This window comes from Eimeria necatrix, genomic scaffold (genome assembly GCF_000499385.1).
Source record: "Eimeria necatrix Houghton genomic scaffold, Enh_scaff78, whole genome shotgun sequence".
Classification (NCBI taxonomy): domain Eukaryota; phylum Apicomplexa; class Conoidasida; order Eucoccidiorida; family Eimeriidae; genus Eimeria; species Eimeria necatrix.
The window spans coordinates 87,282-102,694 of record NW_013654601.1 but is presented as its reverse complement, the minus strand read 5'-3'; the positions used below and the strand labels follow the sequence as shown (position 1 = coordinate 102,694).

The window sequence follows — 15,413 nt, the reverse complement described above, 5'->3', positions numbered from 1 at the left end:
CTTCAGATTGAGATAAGGCTCAACTAGTGCCGTAATAACCTTAAGAAAGACTCTCAGGTTGGAAGAACGAGAGTATTGTTTTCTCCCCAAGACCTACCGCCCTATGGCCCACGGTCTGGTCTATCAGGCTGCAGCCTCCTCGCGCACGTGCAGCACTGATTAACTGTCAGTGTTACCAAGGCTGTAAAAGCTAAGTTCCCATCACAGTAAATAAGGAGGAACTCATTCAGCCTCTACAGCAGGATGCCAACACTGAAGCTAGTCCTAGTGTCGCTCTCCCGCTGCCAGTCGGGTCAAGAATCGCGACGCATGCGCATTAGGAATAAAATCAGTCATTGAGGGACCAGTATTTCCACCACATGTCAGTTTCTCGCTTATTTTTAATATTATTACGCGTTTGTATACTAGCTGAAGATTATCGGAGCACCGTAGCAGGAGAGGGCACCGGCAGCGACTCTTTGAGTGGATGGTACTATTGTCTCATGAGGGTGTCCAACACGTCTGTACATCATAACCCCAATTTTTCTTGAATAATTGGGCGTTAACAGCGTGGTTGATGCTTTCTGGCATGGAAGTCAAACACGTAGTGCTCTTCAATGCACCTTGCCAGTCTTTTTCGATGCTAAAGTGACCAAGTCAGATGCATTAGCTGGCTGGTGCGAAGAACTACTGGTACAAATGGAGCCCCAGAACAAAGATGAGCTGTAACGAAGTACAGTCCTAATGGTTATAGGGCCCATCACTCTGATGGAGATTGGCGCCGTCTCCAAAGACGGCGATGTAACGCGCGCTGCACACTTGCACACCGTTGAGTGAAATCCTGCTCTCAGGTGAAGAATCTGCCAAAGCTCTCTATCAAACCTTACTCTCAGTTTTTCACGGAGTGATTTAGTCAATCCGGGGAGGATTACGTCAACGCTTTCGCGAGGAGCAGTTCTGTCCTGCTCGGACTGCGCCTTTTGTTCATTAGGAGCACTTACGCAGGACGAATGAGGTGTAGGGATTGATATGCAGAATATTCACAGTTCCTTTGAGCCCTATAAACTATTGGAGCTCATTTTGAGTACTTAGGTGGGGAGAATTTTCAGTGGAGAAGTACTGAACCGGCGGAAGCCCACGACTGAAAATGGCATTCGACGCACGCAAAGCGTGGGTGAAAAAGAAGGTGATGGGGGCCTTGAAACTAGAGGACTTCAGCTTGTGGAATACCCTTATGGCCAGAGTGAGCCTGGAGTGTCTACGTCGCGCGTTCACTGCAGCTGCTTTCCCTGGCAGCAAACACGAGACACAGTCTGACTCCATACATTTATATAATTTCTACGCTTTCATATGTGGTGCCGGAAACTCTAGTCATGCAGTCCTTGTACTGTGAAGATATGGGAAGACTTGCGTAGTTCTTTTTAGGTCCCGCGGTTCGTTAAAGGTGGGGCTTCAAGTGTGGTGGTGTCATTGCTTCGAGCATGCTGTGTACTTCGCAAGCAACGCGACATTGTAGCAGTTTGAAATGGTTCTAGTAAGGAAACAGTCCTCTACATACCAGCAATAAAGCGTTAGGGGAGGCTCTGGAGACAACATACTACTTCGTGCTCTCAGGATGGTCAGAAGGCAGACAAACTGTTGGCTCATTTCCTAGATGCAGGGAACACAGGAACAGCAATATTCTTTTCCTATACAGAGTCTGAAAATTCGGAAGTAAGCAAATGCTTCTCTAGAAGCACTTTTGGCCCATGGAAGGAGCCGCACTAGACGCTGTTGATTTATTTGTTAGCCATGCAAGCATCTTAAAAACCAATACAGAATGGAAGTCCGGATCTGACTACAGGCCTTTGGAAAGCTTAGAAGGAAAAATTGGTATCCACTTATTTCAAGTGTTCCTTTTCGGGCTGTATCAAAGTGAGTATTGATGCTATTTTGCGCAGGCTCCTCTGCTGGAGATGCAAAATAGCCCTATGCAGTTCTCAAGCGGCTCAAATGTCCAAGCGTACGCGCTGAGACTCTGCTCGGGACCAATTAATTTAACTGGCAAGGTAAATATGATATCTACTTGAAGGTTGGAAAGTTCAATTTGTAGAAGTTGGGTAAACGAACATACATTACTGCTACTGGGCCTCCAAAGCATATCTCATGAAAGCTAAATTTGAGTGAGTTGTTGGCTGAGATACAGGGCATAGATTCCATGAATCGCTACGTCCTTGTTGGCCTCATTAGCCCTCACATTCTCAACGACCTCGCCCTCATTTTAGAGGGCTTCTTGGTTCCTCTTCTCTCCGACCGGCCTGAGCAGCACAATCACGACAGAGCGGAGAAAAGCCCTGAGGAAGTTGCAGGTGACGGAAAGCCGCCAGCTGCGCAACTTTTAAAAGTTGCAGTTCGAGAAAATTCTGCGGCTTCGACTTACTCACACGTGGAAGAGAATGATTCGGTACATCGGTGATCGATCTCAAGAAGCACCTAGCAATACAATTAGGGGTGGCTTCACATTTATCCTCCGCGTGCCACCATCACAATATCCGTGCAACTGAAATGCCGTGCATTGGCAGGCTGACAGTGAAGACAGTGACGACATAGAAGATTTTCTATCCTCTCAGTCATCCAGCAGACGGGAATCAACATCAGCAGCCGAAGCAACGACAGTTGCTGCTCAAGAAAACCATTCTGAACCACCTGCAGGAGCTTACAGTGCAGCTGAAGATGTAACCAATGACACTGCTTCAGATGATAGTGGCCCCGTGTTAGATCCAGAGTGCAAGAGTGAGGCACTCACCGCAACTCAGGAGCTGCTAACGCACATAAAGATGGCTTCAAGCAGAATAGCAACTCCGCTTCCAATGCCCACTGTCGACGCTGCCACCCAAGGCGGCCATGAAGGTCTAGCCGATGAGTCTACGTTGGAAGCGGCAATATCACAGTGGCAAACGGTACGCTCAGTTTAATTTGCCTTTAACTTTTAATGGTTCAAAAAAGGGACAAATCAAACAATGTAGCCCGATAATAACTAAGAAAATGAAAGAGCTTCGTCTTCCTCGCCTTCTGCAGCTGATTTGGCGCCTGTTGGATTCTGAGAGAAATCGAAAGCCGGATTCTCTGCTGCCGATATCTGAGGTCAATTTTTGGAGAGATCGGTACTTAACCCCTGGATCACATTTGTCAAGAGCCGCTGCTGTGTTCCTCAGTGTAGCCTGCTACGTACTCATCGTCTCATCTTACTGACCTTCTTCTCCATGCATTTGCATTACTACATCTTCTTTGATTGTTCACAAACATACGCATTAATCTTTACTGTGTTTTCCACTTGCATTCGTCAGACATACTGCGGTCTCGTTGCTCTACGAACAGCTCCTCGCACCACAATGCCAAGAGGCAATACAAACTTATGAAGAAAAAAGGCCAGATTCTGAAGTTCTCATGTCTTTCAAGAAATCCATGAACGACCTTCAGCTTCTGCATGTGGAATCCACGAACAACCTTCGCTTTTTGTCGACTCTTGAGAGGTCTGCCCCTGAATTTCCCGCAGCACTGTCTGCCCGCTGGTTTGATCAATCTTACGAGATATGTTTCAGCAAAAAGCAAACTACAAAGCCCATGTTTTATCAGTGTCGCGCTTCAGCGCATTCTTATTTGATGCTTCTGCTTTATCAGATATTTTACTACTCTTGAATCAAAACCGCTGGGCCCCATGGCTGACACCATTGCCTCGCTCATGGATGCTTTGCGAATGGTGTGGATAACATCTCGGCACTTCACCAGTGATGAACAGATGCAGGGTCTGATGGAAAAAATCGCGTACCAGGTGCGTGTAGAACAGTTAGCAAGTTTATACTTGCAAAAGTGGTCAGCCTGAAAGACTGCGAAAAGGTTTAAACGATGACAAAACGATGAACTTTCTTCTTGCCGCCTGCGTCCTCCATTAGCTTGAGATCCGTGTTCGGCAAGAGGCTCGCGTGGAACAGCTTCTGAGAAAAGAAGTGGATGAAGCCACCACAGTACTACGGCATTCGCGTGTCTTGCTGGAAACGTGGAAAGCTGAGTACTTCAGCATGCGCTCTCGCCTCGAAGAGTCTGAATGCGACCGACGGTCAGTTGTTCACAGGCGTACGAAGCTATATTATTGGATCGACAACGTGCGTGCGTGGAAATTGAGTTGCTGCATCTACGATCCAGAAATTCAAATTCGTATTCGTAGAGTTAGCTCCTTCAGCTTGGTTTAGCTGCTTTTGAGGATACGTTGAAGACATTTGCTTTTAGGTGGGAGTTTGACCGGCGCAAGCTTTTCCGGACAACTGATTACATGGCATCAATGTGCTCCAAGTTTGAAGAGATTGCTAAGACGATTGGGCAATTCAAGCGTTTTATAGGACCTAAATTGCACTCGGTTACCCGGTCTCGCCGAGCGATAAACAAACTGGCCGGAAATATGCAGGTTTGCCCCTGCATTTACATATGCACTGTCTCCAGTGGCGTGCATGCATTCTGTTTGGCTGAGGATCAATAGCAGCTTTAAGTTGTACGCACTCCAAACAGCCAAGTTAATCCATTCTGCGAATTACACTGAGCAGTGCTCGTTTATTGTTGGTCCTGCGAAACTTCAGGCTCTTATCGGGCTATTCGATTCTGTCGCCGATAAAGTTTTTTGCGAGAACAGCTCAGAAGATGTTCTCAACGTTGTGAAACAATTTTGGAAACGTACGGAGGAGCTGGAAGATGACTGCATAATGTTTCTAGATACAAAGTTTACCAGGCTTCGTTCTGCTCTGAGTGCTTTTCAAATGCTGAAGGACTTCACCACTACGGCAAGCAGACCAAGGATCAACGTGAAGCTCGGAGAGAAGTTTGTCGACATTCTCAAGCACTTCAGTATGTGATCCCTTAGGGAGCAAAGCATCTAATGCGCCCACTAACTACGGCTCAAAGGGTTGCGGTTTTTCCCATAGCAGAGGAAAGTGTGTAACTACAATGGTTTGCCCCGCAGATACTGAGGTAGACCGCATGCGTGACCTGTTCGAACAAGGAAAAGATAAACCTTCCATACCAAGCCACATGCCTCCCGTGGCCGGCGCAATTTTGTGGTCAAGCGGGCTTTTTCAAGCTCTCAAAGCCAGCGTCTTGGCTTTCAAGCAGATGCCAGAAGTCTTTGACTTCGATCAGGCAGAGGATGTCTTCGGCAATTACCTCTCCTTTGGAAAATCGATCACTGCATATCAAAATTCCCTCGTGAAGCAGTGGCAGGTGAGCTGTTCATATATGCTTTCCTGATGCCGTTTGTTTATGTTAGCCTCGCAGCCTAGCGCCTGCCCTAATCGTTTCTTCGCGGGAGCTCCCTTCAGCAATATGACAATCGCAGGGGCTATTCCGCAGGACCTCGCTTCTGCTTATGTATGCTTCTGAAAAACATTGGGCAGGTCGATGCGGTGAATACTGCTACGGAATGTCTAAAGTCGTACGTTCTTCAGCGGCAGCCTAATGGCAAATACGCAGTGAACTTTCGCCCTGAAGTATGGGTTGTCATGCAAGAAGTTCGTCATCTAAACCAACTAGGAGTGCAAGAAGCGCCCGCAGCTGTTTTGAACGTCGCTCTGCACAAGGTGAGGGCAGCTGTTTTTAGTCACAGCTTTTCGGACAACACAGACGGCCTCAGGAAGAAAGTTCTGCTCTTTTGACTTTCACGAGTTCCTCCAATTGTTCGTGAGCGAATCAGGAGAGGTTTTGCCAACATCAAGTGCTACTTGAAGGCCTTGTGGACAAGTTGAATACCACGCTTTCAAGTATCATTCCAGCCCACAGAAACTTGCTATCGAAACAGATTGCTGAGCTTCATAGGCAAGCTTCCACTAGCAAGAGTATTCGATTCTCTTAAGTTCTTTGACTTATCGCAGCTGGTAACAGAAAGTGCCTAGATATAAGATGAGGCGGACAGGCCCACTCAGTATGGAGCAGCCACATACCCTAGGCGTTGCACTCCGAACTGCATCTAGGCTCAACAAGATGTCCGCAGTCTAGCGGACTTTTGGAGTTGTTCATGGCTACTCAGGGCTGTTCTTCCCGGCCTTACCACCTTAAACTGGACTAGCCTGGGGCTGGAAGACTTTGTAAACACGTGCCTGAAGTCGTTGACTATCTTTAAAGCAACGTGCGAGCAAGTTTTCAAAAATGTGGAAGTTATCGAGCAGATTGTGAAGGAAATTGAGAACGCGCAACTGGTTAGAGACTTGAACTGGGATACATTCGAGCCCGTTGCCATTCAGGTATGCTTCAGGCAGATATTCCAATTATTCTGCAGCATTTGAACTATGCCTTACGCCATAGAATCTCCTGAAGATGTTGCTTGCGGACAGGACTTCTACGAATATATAGAGGAGCACAGGGCCAGTGTAGTTGAGGCCCTCCAAGCTAAATATGAGTCGATTACTTCATATTTAAAAAAAATTGAGGAACTTCTAGAGGGCAGGGCCACTGGCTCTAGTGAAGCCATGGCAGCGTATTATCATTACTGGGAGAGAAGAATTTTTAATGCAATAGCAGCGATGCTGATAAGAGGTGCGCCTCAAACTTTCAAACAAGTACACGGACCAATGAACAAACTTCTACGGCCGAGTGCTGTTTCAGCGCTTACGCGGGCGATGCAGCTGCAAATTATAGTGCCTTGTTTTTCAAGTTTGGCCGAAAATATATGTCTGTCACTTTTTGTCTCCTTGCAGCAACTAGTCGCTTTCGAGCGTTTTTTACTTTATCATCCCCAATGTGCCGCTGGCCAGCAGTTCTTCGGGTGACTACGGAATTAAACGAAAAGGAGGTTGTTATTCACGGAAGCACTCATGCCATTTTCAAAACCATATCCAGATTGATGCAAAACATCATTTCGTCATCAATGAACTTCCCGAGATGGATGCATGGAACTTGCAAGTAGGCACTTCTGCGACCGTCTTGGATACCGTGTAAGATGGCCACCCCTAAAACTAATGAGAAGATTGTTTATGAAGTATGTGTTCCTTTCAGGTGCGTTCCCATTCAGCAGATCCCAGGGGGAGATGAGACGACGGCACTTCAATTTACCTTCTACAACGAAGTAGCTCGAATACCTGCTCTTATCAATACAACTGTTGCTACGCACCAGGCCATTCAAAGAGTGTTCCAAGTAAGCGAATTCACCCACCCACACTTATGGTATTTTTGTTCGCATTATAGTGTCGCAATAAACTGATTAGGCTCGCTGATAGCCTTTACTGCGTTGCTGCTGCAGCATATTACGAAATATGTAAAAAACTGGAGTAAGTATGAAGCTGATTGGGCTTTGTGGAGCCCAGATCGCAAGACTCAGCTGGAGCAACTCATCATAAAGCGGCCCAACTTGGTCTATTTCGACGTTTATGTTCGAGCTTATGACAAGGTGAGTAGGCGGCAGGGAACTTTCATCGTGTTGGATTCTGCGAAATCCACCCAATAAAGCAAGACTCGCCTTGAGTATGCAAAATGTGTAAATTATTGTCTGCAGCTTGCGGCAGAGTTAGGTTCAATGCCTAAAGTGCAGACTATTGGCTTCATTCAGCTTGACTCTGCGACAGTCATTGATGGACTGCGAGAGCAGGCACTGGTGCTAAGCAAGGCATATGCAGACACCCTTCATGAAATTGCGAGGAGGGAGAGTGCAGACCTGAAGAAGCTTATAAGCGAACGACGGTAAGGATTAACTGGTGGCAGGCAAACGAGAATAAGGGTTAGCAGGTGGCTCGGTGGCGCGATGTTGCTGTTGTGGTACTAGCCTACCAGTGCTCCATACGAAATATGTGCAGGGAAAATCTTGAAATGCAGACCGATTCTCTGGAAAAGTTCAAAGCGCTGATGGAATTAGTGACAACTGTTAATGATAGCGCCATTGATGCTGAAATACGACTGATGGAGATGAGAGAGATGTACAGCACTCTCCAGAGCTACGAATACCCTCTAGTTGAAGCGGAAAAGGAGGACTTAGTAGCTCTGCCCAAAGCATGGAAGGAACTGAGGAACTTGGCGCACCGCAAAACGCGACAACTCGCCTCCATAAAGGAAAAGTTCGCCGGAGAAAAAAAGTTAGAGGTAGGAAGCAGGATTGCATGCGTGTCCACATTTGCCTTGCAGCTGGGTAAAAACGCGAGCATATACAACTCCAAAAGCTGTGTACCCATGAGCATGCACTCAGGTTGCTGCTTTCATTGCTGAGTGCAAGAGGCTCCAGCAAAAATTCCAAGACATCTCCTCCTCCGTTGACATCCCTTTAAAACAGGGACTGGAAGCAATAAGAGGGCTGAGGGAAGAAGTTGAGGACTTCAAACAACGGGCCGCTGAACTTAATAATGCTGAAGACTTGTTTTCGCTTCCAGTTACTGAATTCAATATTTTAGATAAGCTTGAGGCTGACCTCAACCTGCAATACCAGATATTTTCTCTCTACGCCGATCATGATGCGATGGTTCAAGAATGGGCAACTCAGCTCTGGGCGAAAGTTGACTTCCAGGTGCGCAATAGCGCATGCAGATAAAGCCGCACCTCACATATGAAGCAGACTTTCAATAGCTAGGTGAAAATATGGTAGCTGAATGGTGGAGAATAGCTGCATGCAGGCAGGAATTGAGGCTTTAAATCTTTCATTCAGTGCACGGGAAAAATTTTCAGGAGCTACAAAAATCTGCTGAAGAGTTCAAAAAAAGACTAAAAGCCCTAGCGAAGAATGGGGGCCCTCAAGTTACAAGCTCCCCAGTAAGCTGAATAGGGGATAGAGGGGAAATGAAGACTGTACTGGAAAGCGGCACCACTTCTTACGGCTGTTAAGAGAATAGTGCGCAGACTACCCACGTGTTTCACAGGCATACAGTAATGTAACGCATCTCATCCAAAACTTTCAGAGTGAGCTTCCACTAATTGAAAGGCTGAAGAATGAGGCAATACGGCCGCAGCACTGGAAAGAGCTCATGGCCGCCGCGGGACAAAATTTTGATGCCGAAAATAAAAATTTCCGGCTGCAGGATGTTCTAGACCTGCAGCTAGGTCGCTTTCCAGATGCAGTTAATGAAATTATCCAGGCTGCTGCTGTAAGTGTCTCAAACGTATCTGCCACCTGACCAAACTACCTAAATTGGAGAACCTTCTAGAATGTCTTCTACTTTGTCCCAGAGTCCTCTAGAAAATTTGGAGAAGTTCCTTCCATTGGCTTTGTTTAAAACACGGTCATGTGGCTGTTTTATTTCGTGAGTTCTGCAGGAAGAAATGAAGCTGGAGAAAGATATCGCCAAAATTGAGTCTTCCTGGAGACAACAAACCATTGAGATCGCAAGGTATAAGAATGACGCCAACCGCTACGTCCTGAAATCTAACGAAGATTTACGGATGCTGCTAGATGACAACCTGCTCCAGCTTCAATCGATGCTAAGCTCCAGATTTGCCTCGACGGTGATAGAGAAGATTCGAAAGTGGGAGAAGTCTCTCATTATAATTCGTGAAGTCTTCGAGGCTTGGTTACAAGTAATAGACCTACCCTGATTTGGAAACAACGGAAAAATGCTCCCGCTCACCACCTTAGACACATCGTTTGGAGTTCAGCGTGCAGAAGGCCCAAATCTGTCAAGTACAGTTTTACAGCACACAAAATGCACCAACTTGAAGTACTTGAGAATGTTAACGTTTTGGTCGCAGGTACAACGTAAATGGATGTATCTCGACGGAATTTTTACCGAGTCCATCGATATTCGTTTGCAATTACCTGAAGAAGCGAAGAAATTTGATGCCATTAATAGGCGCTTTCTGTCCATTATGAAACAGACAAGCGAAAATCCAAACGTTCTGTCGGCGCTTTGTCTCGAAAATCGACTTGGTGAAATGAAACGTTTAGCGGCAGAGCTTGACAGTTGCCAGCGCTCCTTATCGGACTATCTGGATGCCAAGAGAATAATGTTTCCAAGGTGAGAGCGAATTTTCAATTCATCCAGGAGAAGCTGTAAAAGCCACGTTTTTACTCAATCACAGCTAATCCGGTGAATTGTCGTGCAGGTTTTACTTCATATCTGACGAAGAATTGCTATCAGTTCTGGGGTCAAGCGGCCATGAGGCAGTGCAGCCATTAATGCTGAAGCTGTTTGACAACTGCAAGCGACTTCAAATAAACGGTTCCGGCCAGGTGACGCGACTGAAGAATTCTTTTCACAACGGAACTTAGTTTCACGCCGAGCCAGCCCTTCGGGCACCAACCTTATTTCTGCTATTGTGTTTTGAAAGTGGAATAGTGGCATGCCTGCAGGTATCAGGAATGGAATCAGACGAAGGCGAAAGTTATGCCTTCTATGAGGCCGTAATGGCGGAAGGACCCGCTGAAGAATGGATGACAGCAGTTGACGAAGCCATGAAAACGTCACTTCATGGAATAGCAAAAAAGGGAGTATTTATGTACGGTTGTAAGCCCAGGTGAGGTCGAGTGGCGCATTTTGATGCAGGCTGCATGATGTTTTCGCCCGTGAATTCCTCCCTAAATGTGCAAGCTCCACAATTGAGGTGAATAGCAGACTGAACATATTAGGCGCTGCTTTCAGGAACCAGTGGGTTACCGAGCAGCTTGGCATGGTCGCATGTGTAGGATCGTGCATCTGGTGGACTTGGCGAGTTGAAGACGCATTTGAAAGGATGGGAAAGGGAGATAAAAACGCTCTCCGAGAAGAGGCGGCCGTTCAGCGCCAGCAGGTAGTAGACAGCTGACAAAGCACACAAATGGATAACCATCAAACCCCTTCTAGCTGACCATTCGCTCAAGCTGCATGCTAGATTCGGTCTAAAATCCTTCACCATTTTGCCGACAAGCGCAAATTTATGCGCGCTTGCCGTCACTGCGGACGCCTGTGATCAGGTTAGCTCCTTGATCGAAGTGGTGAGGAAGCCACTAGAGTATAAGGCCAGGAAAAAAGTGAATACTCTCATCATTCTGGACGTGCACGCTCGTGATCTCGTGGAGCGCTTCGTCCAGAATGCCGTTTATAGCGCTGACAGCTTCGACTGGGAAAGCCAGTTGCGATTTTACTGGGATATATCTATGGACGACATTGAAATACGGCAGTGCACAGGGAAGTTCAGGTAAGGTAACAGCTTTGCCAAATGTCTCTCTGGAGCTGTTCTGAGCATCTCTCGTAGCCAAGATTCCTCTGTTATTTTGGCTGCTCAGTGCAATCTTATTCGCTTCTGCCCCAGATATGGATATGAATATCAAGGTCTCAATGGCCACCTAGTCATCACACCTCTCACGGACAGATGCATCATGACCCTCACAACAGCTCTCACGTTTTGTTTGGGAGGCGCTCCTGCTGGTCCAGCTGGTACAGGTAAAACCGAAACTGTAAAGGACTTGGCCAAATCTCTAGCAACCCGTTGCGTCGTCCAGAATTGTGGGGAGGGCCTGGACTACAAAGCAATGGGTACTATTTTTTCAGGGCTTGTTCAGACTGGTATGAACGCCACTACGTATGTTAAAAGCTATGTTAAAAGCAGCATCGTACCTCCAAATGCACGGTCGCCTACAATGCATGCGACATGCGACGAAATTCAGCTCTGCTGTGGCTTTTCTGTTCTTTCTGGACTGCAGGTTTTTGGGGGTGCTTTGATGAGTTCAACCGTATTAACCCAGAGGTGTTGTCTGTAGTATCGGCTCAAATCAAAGCAATCCAAACGAGTTTGCAGAACGGGAAAGGTTCGGTAGAACTGCTGGGCAAGATCTTAAAGTTTGTGCCCACAGTCGGGATTTTCGTGACAATGAACCCAGGATATGCAGGACGGTGGGTTCCTTGTGACGTTGTATCGATCTTGACTCGCTTCAATGGCATGCAATTAGGCAGACGTGAACACGTGTGAGAACAATGGCTTATAGAAGGCGGAAGGCTGCCATTTCGAATGCAGGTCGGAGCTTCCCGATAACCTCAAGGCTCTTTTCCGCCCTGCAACAATGACCGTACCAGACATGGCCATGATATGCGAAATAATGCTAATCTCTGAAGGTTTTCAGAATGCGAGAATATTAGCTAGAAAGATGACTGTCCTGTACAGGCTGGCACTAGCCCAGTTGTCAAAACAGGTGAGATGATACAATTCGCCCTACTATATGACCTCTCTGCGCCGAAGAGCTTGCGGCATAGGGCTGTGCATAATTTTGTTTTCGAAAATGTGCCTGCAGCACTTTTACGATTTTCAACTGAGGGCACTGAAGGCCGTTCTCGTCATCGCTGGATCGATGAAGCGCTTGACTCCAGACACCCCAGATGAATTGCTGCTGATGCGAGCCCTCCGCGACATGAACATTCCCAAGCTTGTAAAGCCAGATGTTCCCCTGTTTCTTGGGCTACTGAGTGATTTATTTCCAAGTGTCACCTGCGAGCGAACGATGCTGCCTAGCCTCAAAGAGGCCGTTGAGCTGGTAGGCCATCAAATGTGGGAGCTGTGTAACTTTCAAAAAACCCCAGAACGAGAGTGCGACACAGACAGCACTGCTATCAAATGAAGACTCTGGCCTATTCCTGTGACACAGAGGATATTGGAGCAATTTCTGTCAGCACAAGCATTCGGCTCAGTCTAAACATGTAGGATATGTATACAGTGTATGCAAAAGTGCATGGGGCAGAAGGTATCATGCAGACTTGCTGTGAGGTAGTTGTTTCTCAGGAGCTTCAAAGCAAAGGATTTAAGTGTCGCTCTAGGCGAGAGTTCGAGAACCAAGTAGATAAAGTTGTTCAACTGCATGAGACAATGGAAACTAGGCATTCCACAATGGTTGTTGGGACAACAGGTGGAGGGAAAACAGTGATTATAGAAACCCTTGCAGCTGCTCATAAAGCAGCATTTGATGAAGTGGTGAAGATTCTTCCTATAAATCCTAAGGCCCAAGGAACTGATGAGCTCTACGGAGTGCTTGGTAGGGTTTATCGTAATGAAGTGGGAACTAACATCATCTCGAAACAAAATTGCGACCCATTGATCTGATACACCTCCAGATTGCACCAAAACGTGCAGTTGTCAGGGCATAAAGCTTGATTCGTCACAAACTATTTATAGGCAGCGCTCTATATCATGAAATCTGCAGATCCGGTCTCGCGTGATTGGACGGACGGCCTCCTCTCGAAGATTTTCCGCGATGCCAATCAGCCACTACCGCCTGGAAGAAAAGAAAAGCGCTATATTCTCTTTGACGGTGACGTGGACGCAGTTTGGGTGGAGAGCATGAATTCTGTGATGGACGACAACAAGCTTTTGACATTGTCAAACGGTGAACGCATTCGGCTGGAAAAGCATTGTGCATTGCTCTTTGAGGTAAGTTGAGAGCGTGTTTACCACGTGTTAGCCATCATACCAAGGCCGGTGTCTTGTTTTGAGGCTACAGAAAGCTTTTAACTCATAATACGTTGTGTCTGTGGGGTCAACCACTTACTACCGTGTTTCAGGTTTCGGACTTGCAGTATGCCTCTCCAGCCACTGTTTCGCGCTGTGGAATGGTATACGTGGACCAGAGGGACCTTGGCAGTGGACCTTACTACGATACTTGGGCGAGAAGCAAGTCAAATGAGCAACTGCTTGAAGTTTTGGACTACTTGTACGAGAAGTATGTCCGTCAGTGCTTAGCATTCATCTTGCAAGAAAAGGGAAGAGAAGATGAAGCGCCAGTGCCTGCCAAATGCATATCAAGGACAGACGTCAGCATGGTTAGTCTTCTGGGAGTCATTAGTGGGCCAACATTATAGGCGTGAGGCACATAGGCGGGTGACTGCTTAAGTTATTGAATGTTTATTATGTAAATCTGGTTTTTCGCAAACTGCCTGTGATTTACAGGTTGCTCAGCTGTGCAAACTAATGGATATCATGGTCCCAGATGAAGTTTACGCTGAGGCGAATGCAGAAAAGCTAGAAAACGCGTTTCTGTTTTCCTTGGTCTGGTCCCTCGGAGCAACCCTTAAAGGTGAAGAGCAGCGACGTCTCGATGTTTTCCTGAAGACACTCTCGGGAAAAGCATCTATAAGCCAAAGTCTCTTTGATAGCTTCTATGACCTGCCAACAAACGCGTGGCTTTCATGGGAGTCTAAGGTCAGCACTTCACGCGGAAGAAATTGGGTTGCTTTCACAAAGCCTTCTCCACATACTGAGTGCCTTCTGTAAGAGAGCTTGTCGTTTCTTTCGCGCTGTCTACTCGAAGTGCGTTGTCGTTTGTTTTTCCTTTCGGGGTACTCAGATCCCGCAGTATTCTCCAGAAGCAGGTGTGTCGTTCACCAGCGTTTTCGTACCGACTACAGACACTGTCCGGGCAATGTGGTTGCTACAAGGCTTTTCGTCGAAGGCGCTTCCTACTCTTTTCATTGGAGAGTCAGGTCAGTCCAAAAGCGTCTAATTGGAGGGAACCTGATTCCGTCAAGTTGAACCGTAGTCCGATACAAACGGTCCTACCTTGCTCATTTTTAGTCGTACAGTTTAGAGCAGAATTTAGAGCAGGATAAAATGTCTCAATACAGCAGTTTTCAGATGCGATGTGGCTTGAAAACCCGAAGGAACCGCCAAGTCTATGATGATAAAGAGTTGGCTAAACACGCTTGATAGTGAAAAATACTTGCAGCTTCAAATGAACTTCAGCAGCAGAACTACCTCCCTCGACTTTCAGAAAGCCCTAGAAGATAATATTGACAAACGGATTGGGCGCCTCTATGGGCCTCCTTCTGGGAAGATGCTTAAGGTCTTTTTGGATGACCTCAACATGCCAATGGTAAATGGCGCTTGCTTGTATCAGCCGTTGCACCACCGTTTAGCTAGTCAGGGAGCTGCATACTTTCACTAACAACCTGGAGGCAGATTCCCAATTAACAACATTCAATGCTGGTGGACCCTCAGGTGGACACTTACGGGACCCAGCAGCCTATTGCCCTGCTCAAGTTCGTAATGGAAAGGATGTTTTTCTACGAACGGGGCAAAGACCTTGAGAAGATAATCCTGAAAGACGTCCATTTCCTTGGGGCAATGAACCCTCCAGGCAACGGAAGGAACTCGATCGACCCAAGAGCTGTTTCGCAATTCTTTTGCTTTAACATCCATTCCCCATCCCAAGAATCGATAAAGCGAATATTATCTACCATCCTGGATATAAAGTTCGGCTCTGATTGTCAAGCACTCAAGGCAAGCCTTCTAAAAAGCGCCAAGTAGTTAAAACTTGAGTAGCAAATGCGTCTCATGAATGTTGGCTTTAAGTGGGAGCATTGGAGTTCACAATAAGGCGCTTTTCGTGGGAATTCTGCTCTGCAGCCCGTTCTCGCAAAGTTGCCCCAGGCCACACTGAGCCTCTATGAGGGCGTGTTGGAGAAGATGACCCGCACGCCAAAGAAGTTTCACTACATATTTAACATGCGCGACCTCTCCCGTATATATCAGGGGATATG

General features: G+C 46.8%; 4 protein-coding genes across 4 annotated transcripts; all 4 read left to right on the top strand.

Annotated features, from left to right (window-relative positions):
* Nucleotides 1-1,126: 1,126 nt before the first annotated feature.
* ENH_00076190 (hypothetical protein) lies at nt 1,127-4,862 on the top strand (the record flags this gene model as incomplete). The annotated part of the gene is made up of 9 exons (XM_013582915.1): nt 1,127-1,357; nt 1,920-2,027; nt 2,165-2,422; nt 2,541-2,918; nt 3,037-3,122; nt 3,306-3,491; nt 3,640-3,790; nt 3,912-4,121; nt 4,590-4,862. 9 exons carry the CDS (start codon nt 1,127-1,129, stop codon nt 4,860-4,862), a joined length of 1,881 nt encoding a protein of 626 aa, XP_013438369.1.
* A 1,425-nt stretch (nt 4,863-6,287) lies between these two features.
* On the top strand, nt 6,288-6,767 carry ENH_00076180 (hypothetical protein, conserved; the record flags this gene model as incomplete). Its single annotated transcript, XM_013582914.1, has 1 exon — nt 6,288-6,767. The coding sequence occupies one exon, from the start codon at nt 6,288-6,290 to the stop codon at nt 6,765-6,767; it is 480 nt and encodes a 159-aa protein (XP_013438368.1).
* Nucleotides 6,768-6,937: 170 nt separating this feature from the next.
* ENH_00076170 (hypothetical protein) lies at nt 6,938-12,981 on the top strand (the record flags this gene model as incomplete). Its single annotated transcript, XM_013582913.1, has 16 exons — nt 6,938-7,132; nt 7,238-7,384; nt 7,490-7,674; nt 7,788-8,070; nt 8,174-8,488; nt 9,232-9,492; nt 9,664-9,929; nt 10,018-10,144; nt 10,265-10,428; nt 10,458-10,701; nt 10,865-11,088; nt 11,203-11,456; nt 11,594-11,783; nt 11,905-12,079; nt 12,179-12,418; nt 12,664-12,981. 16 exons carry the CDS (start codon nt 6,938-6,940, stop codon nt 12,979-12,981), a joined length of 3,588 nt encoding a protein of 1,195 aa, XP_013438367.1.
* An 87-nt stretch (nt 12,982-13,068) lies between these two features.
* Nucleotides 13,069-14,818, top strand: ENH_00076160 (hypothetical protein; the record flags this gene model as incomplete). Its single annotated transcript, XM_013582912.1, has 5 exons — nt 13,069-13,308; nt 13,440-13,697; nt 13,825-14,076; nt 14,222-14,357; nt 14,535-14,818. 5 exons carry the CDS (start codon nt 13,069-13,071, stop codon nt 14,816-14,818), a joined length of 1,170 nt encoding a protein of 389 aa, XP_013438366.1.
* Between the last annotated feature and the right edge of the window lie 595 nt (nt 14,819-15,413).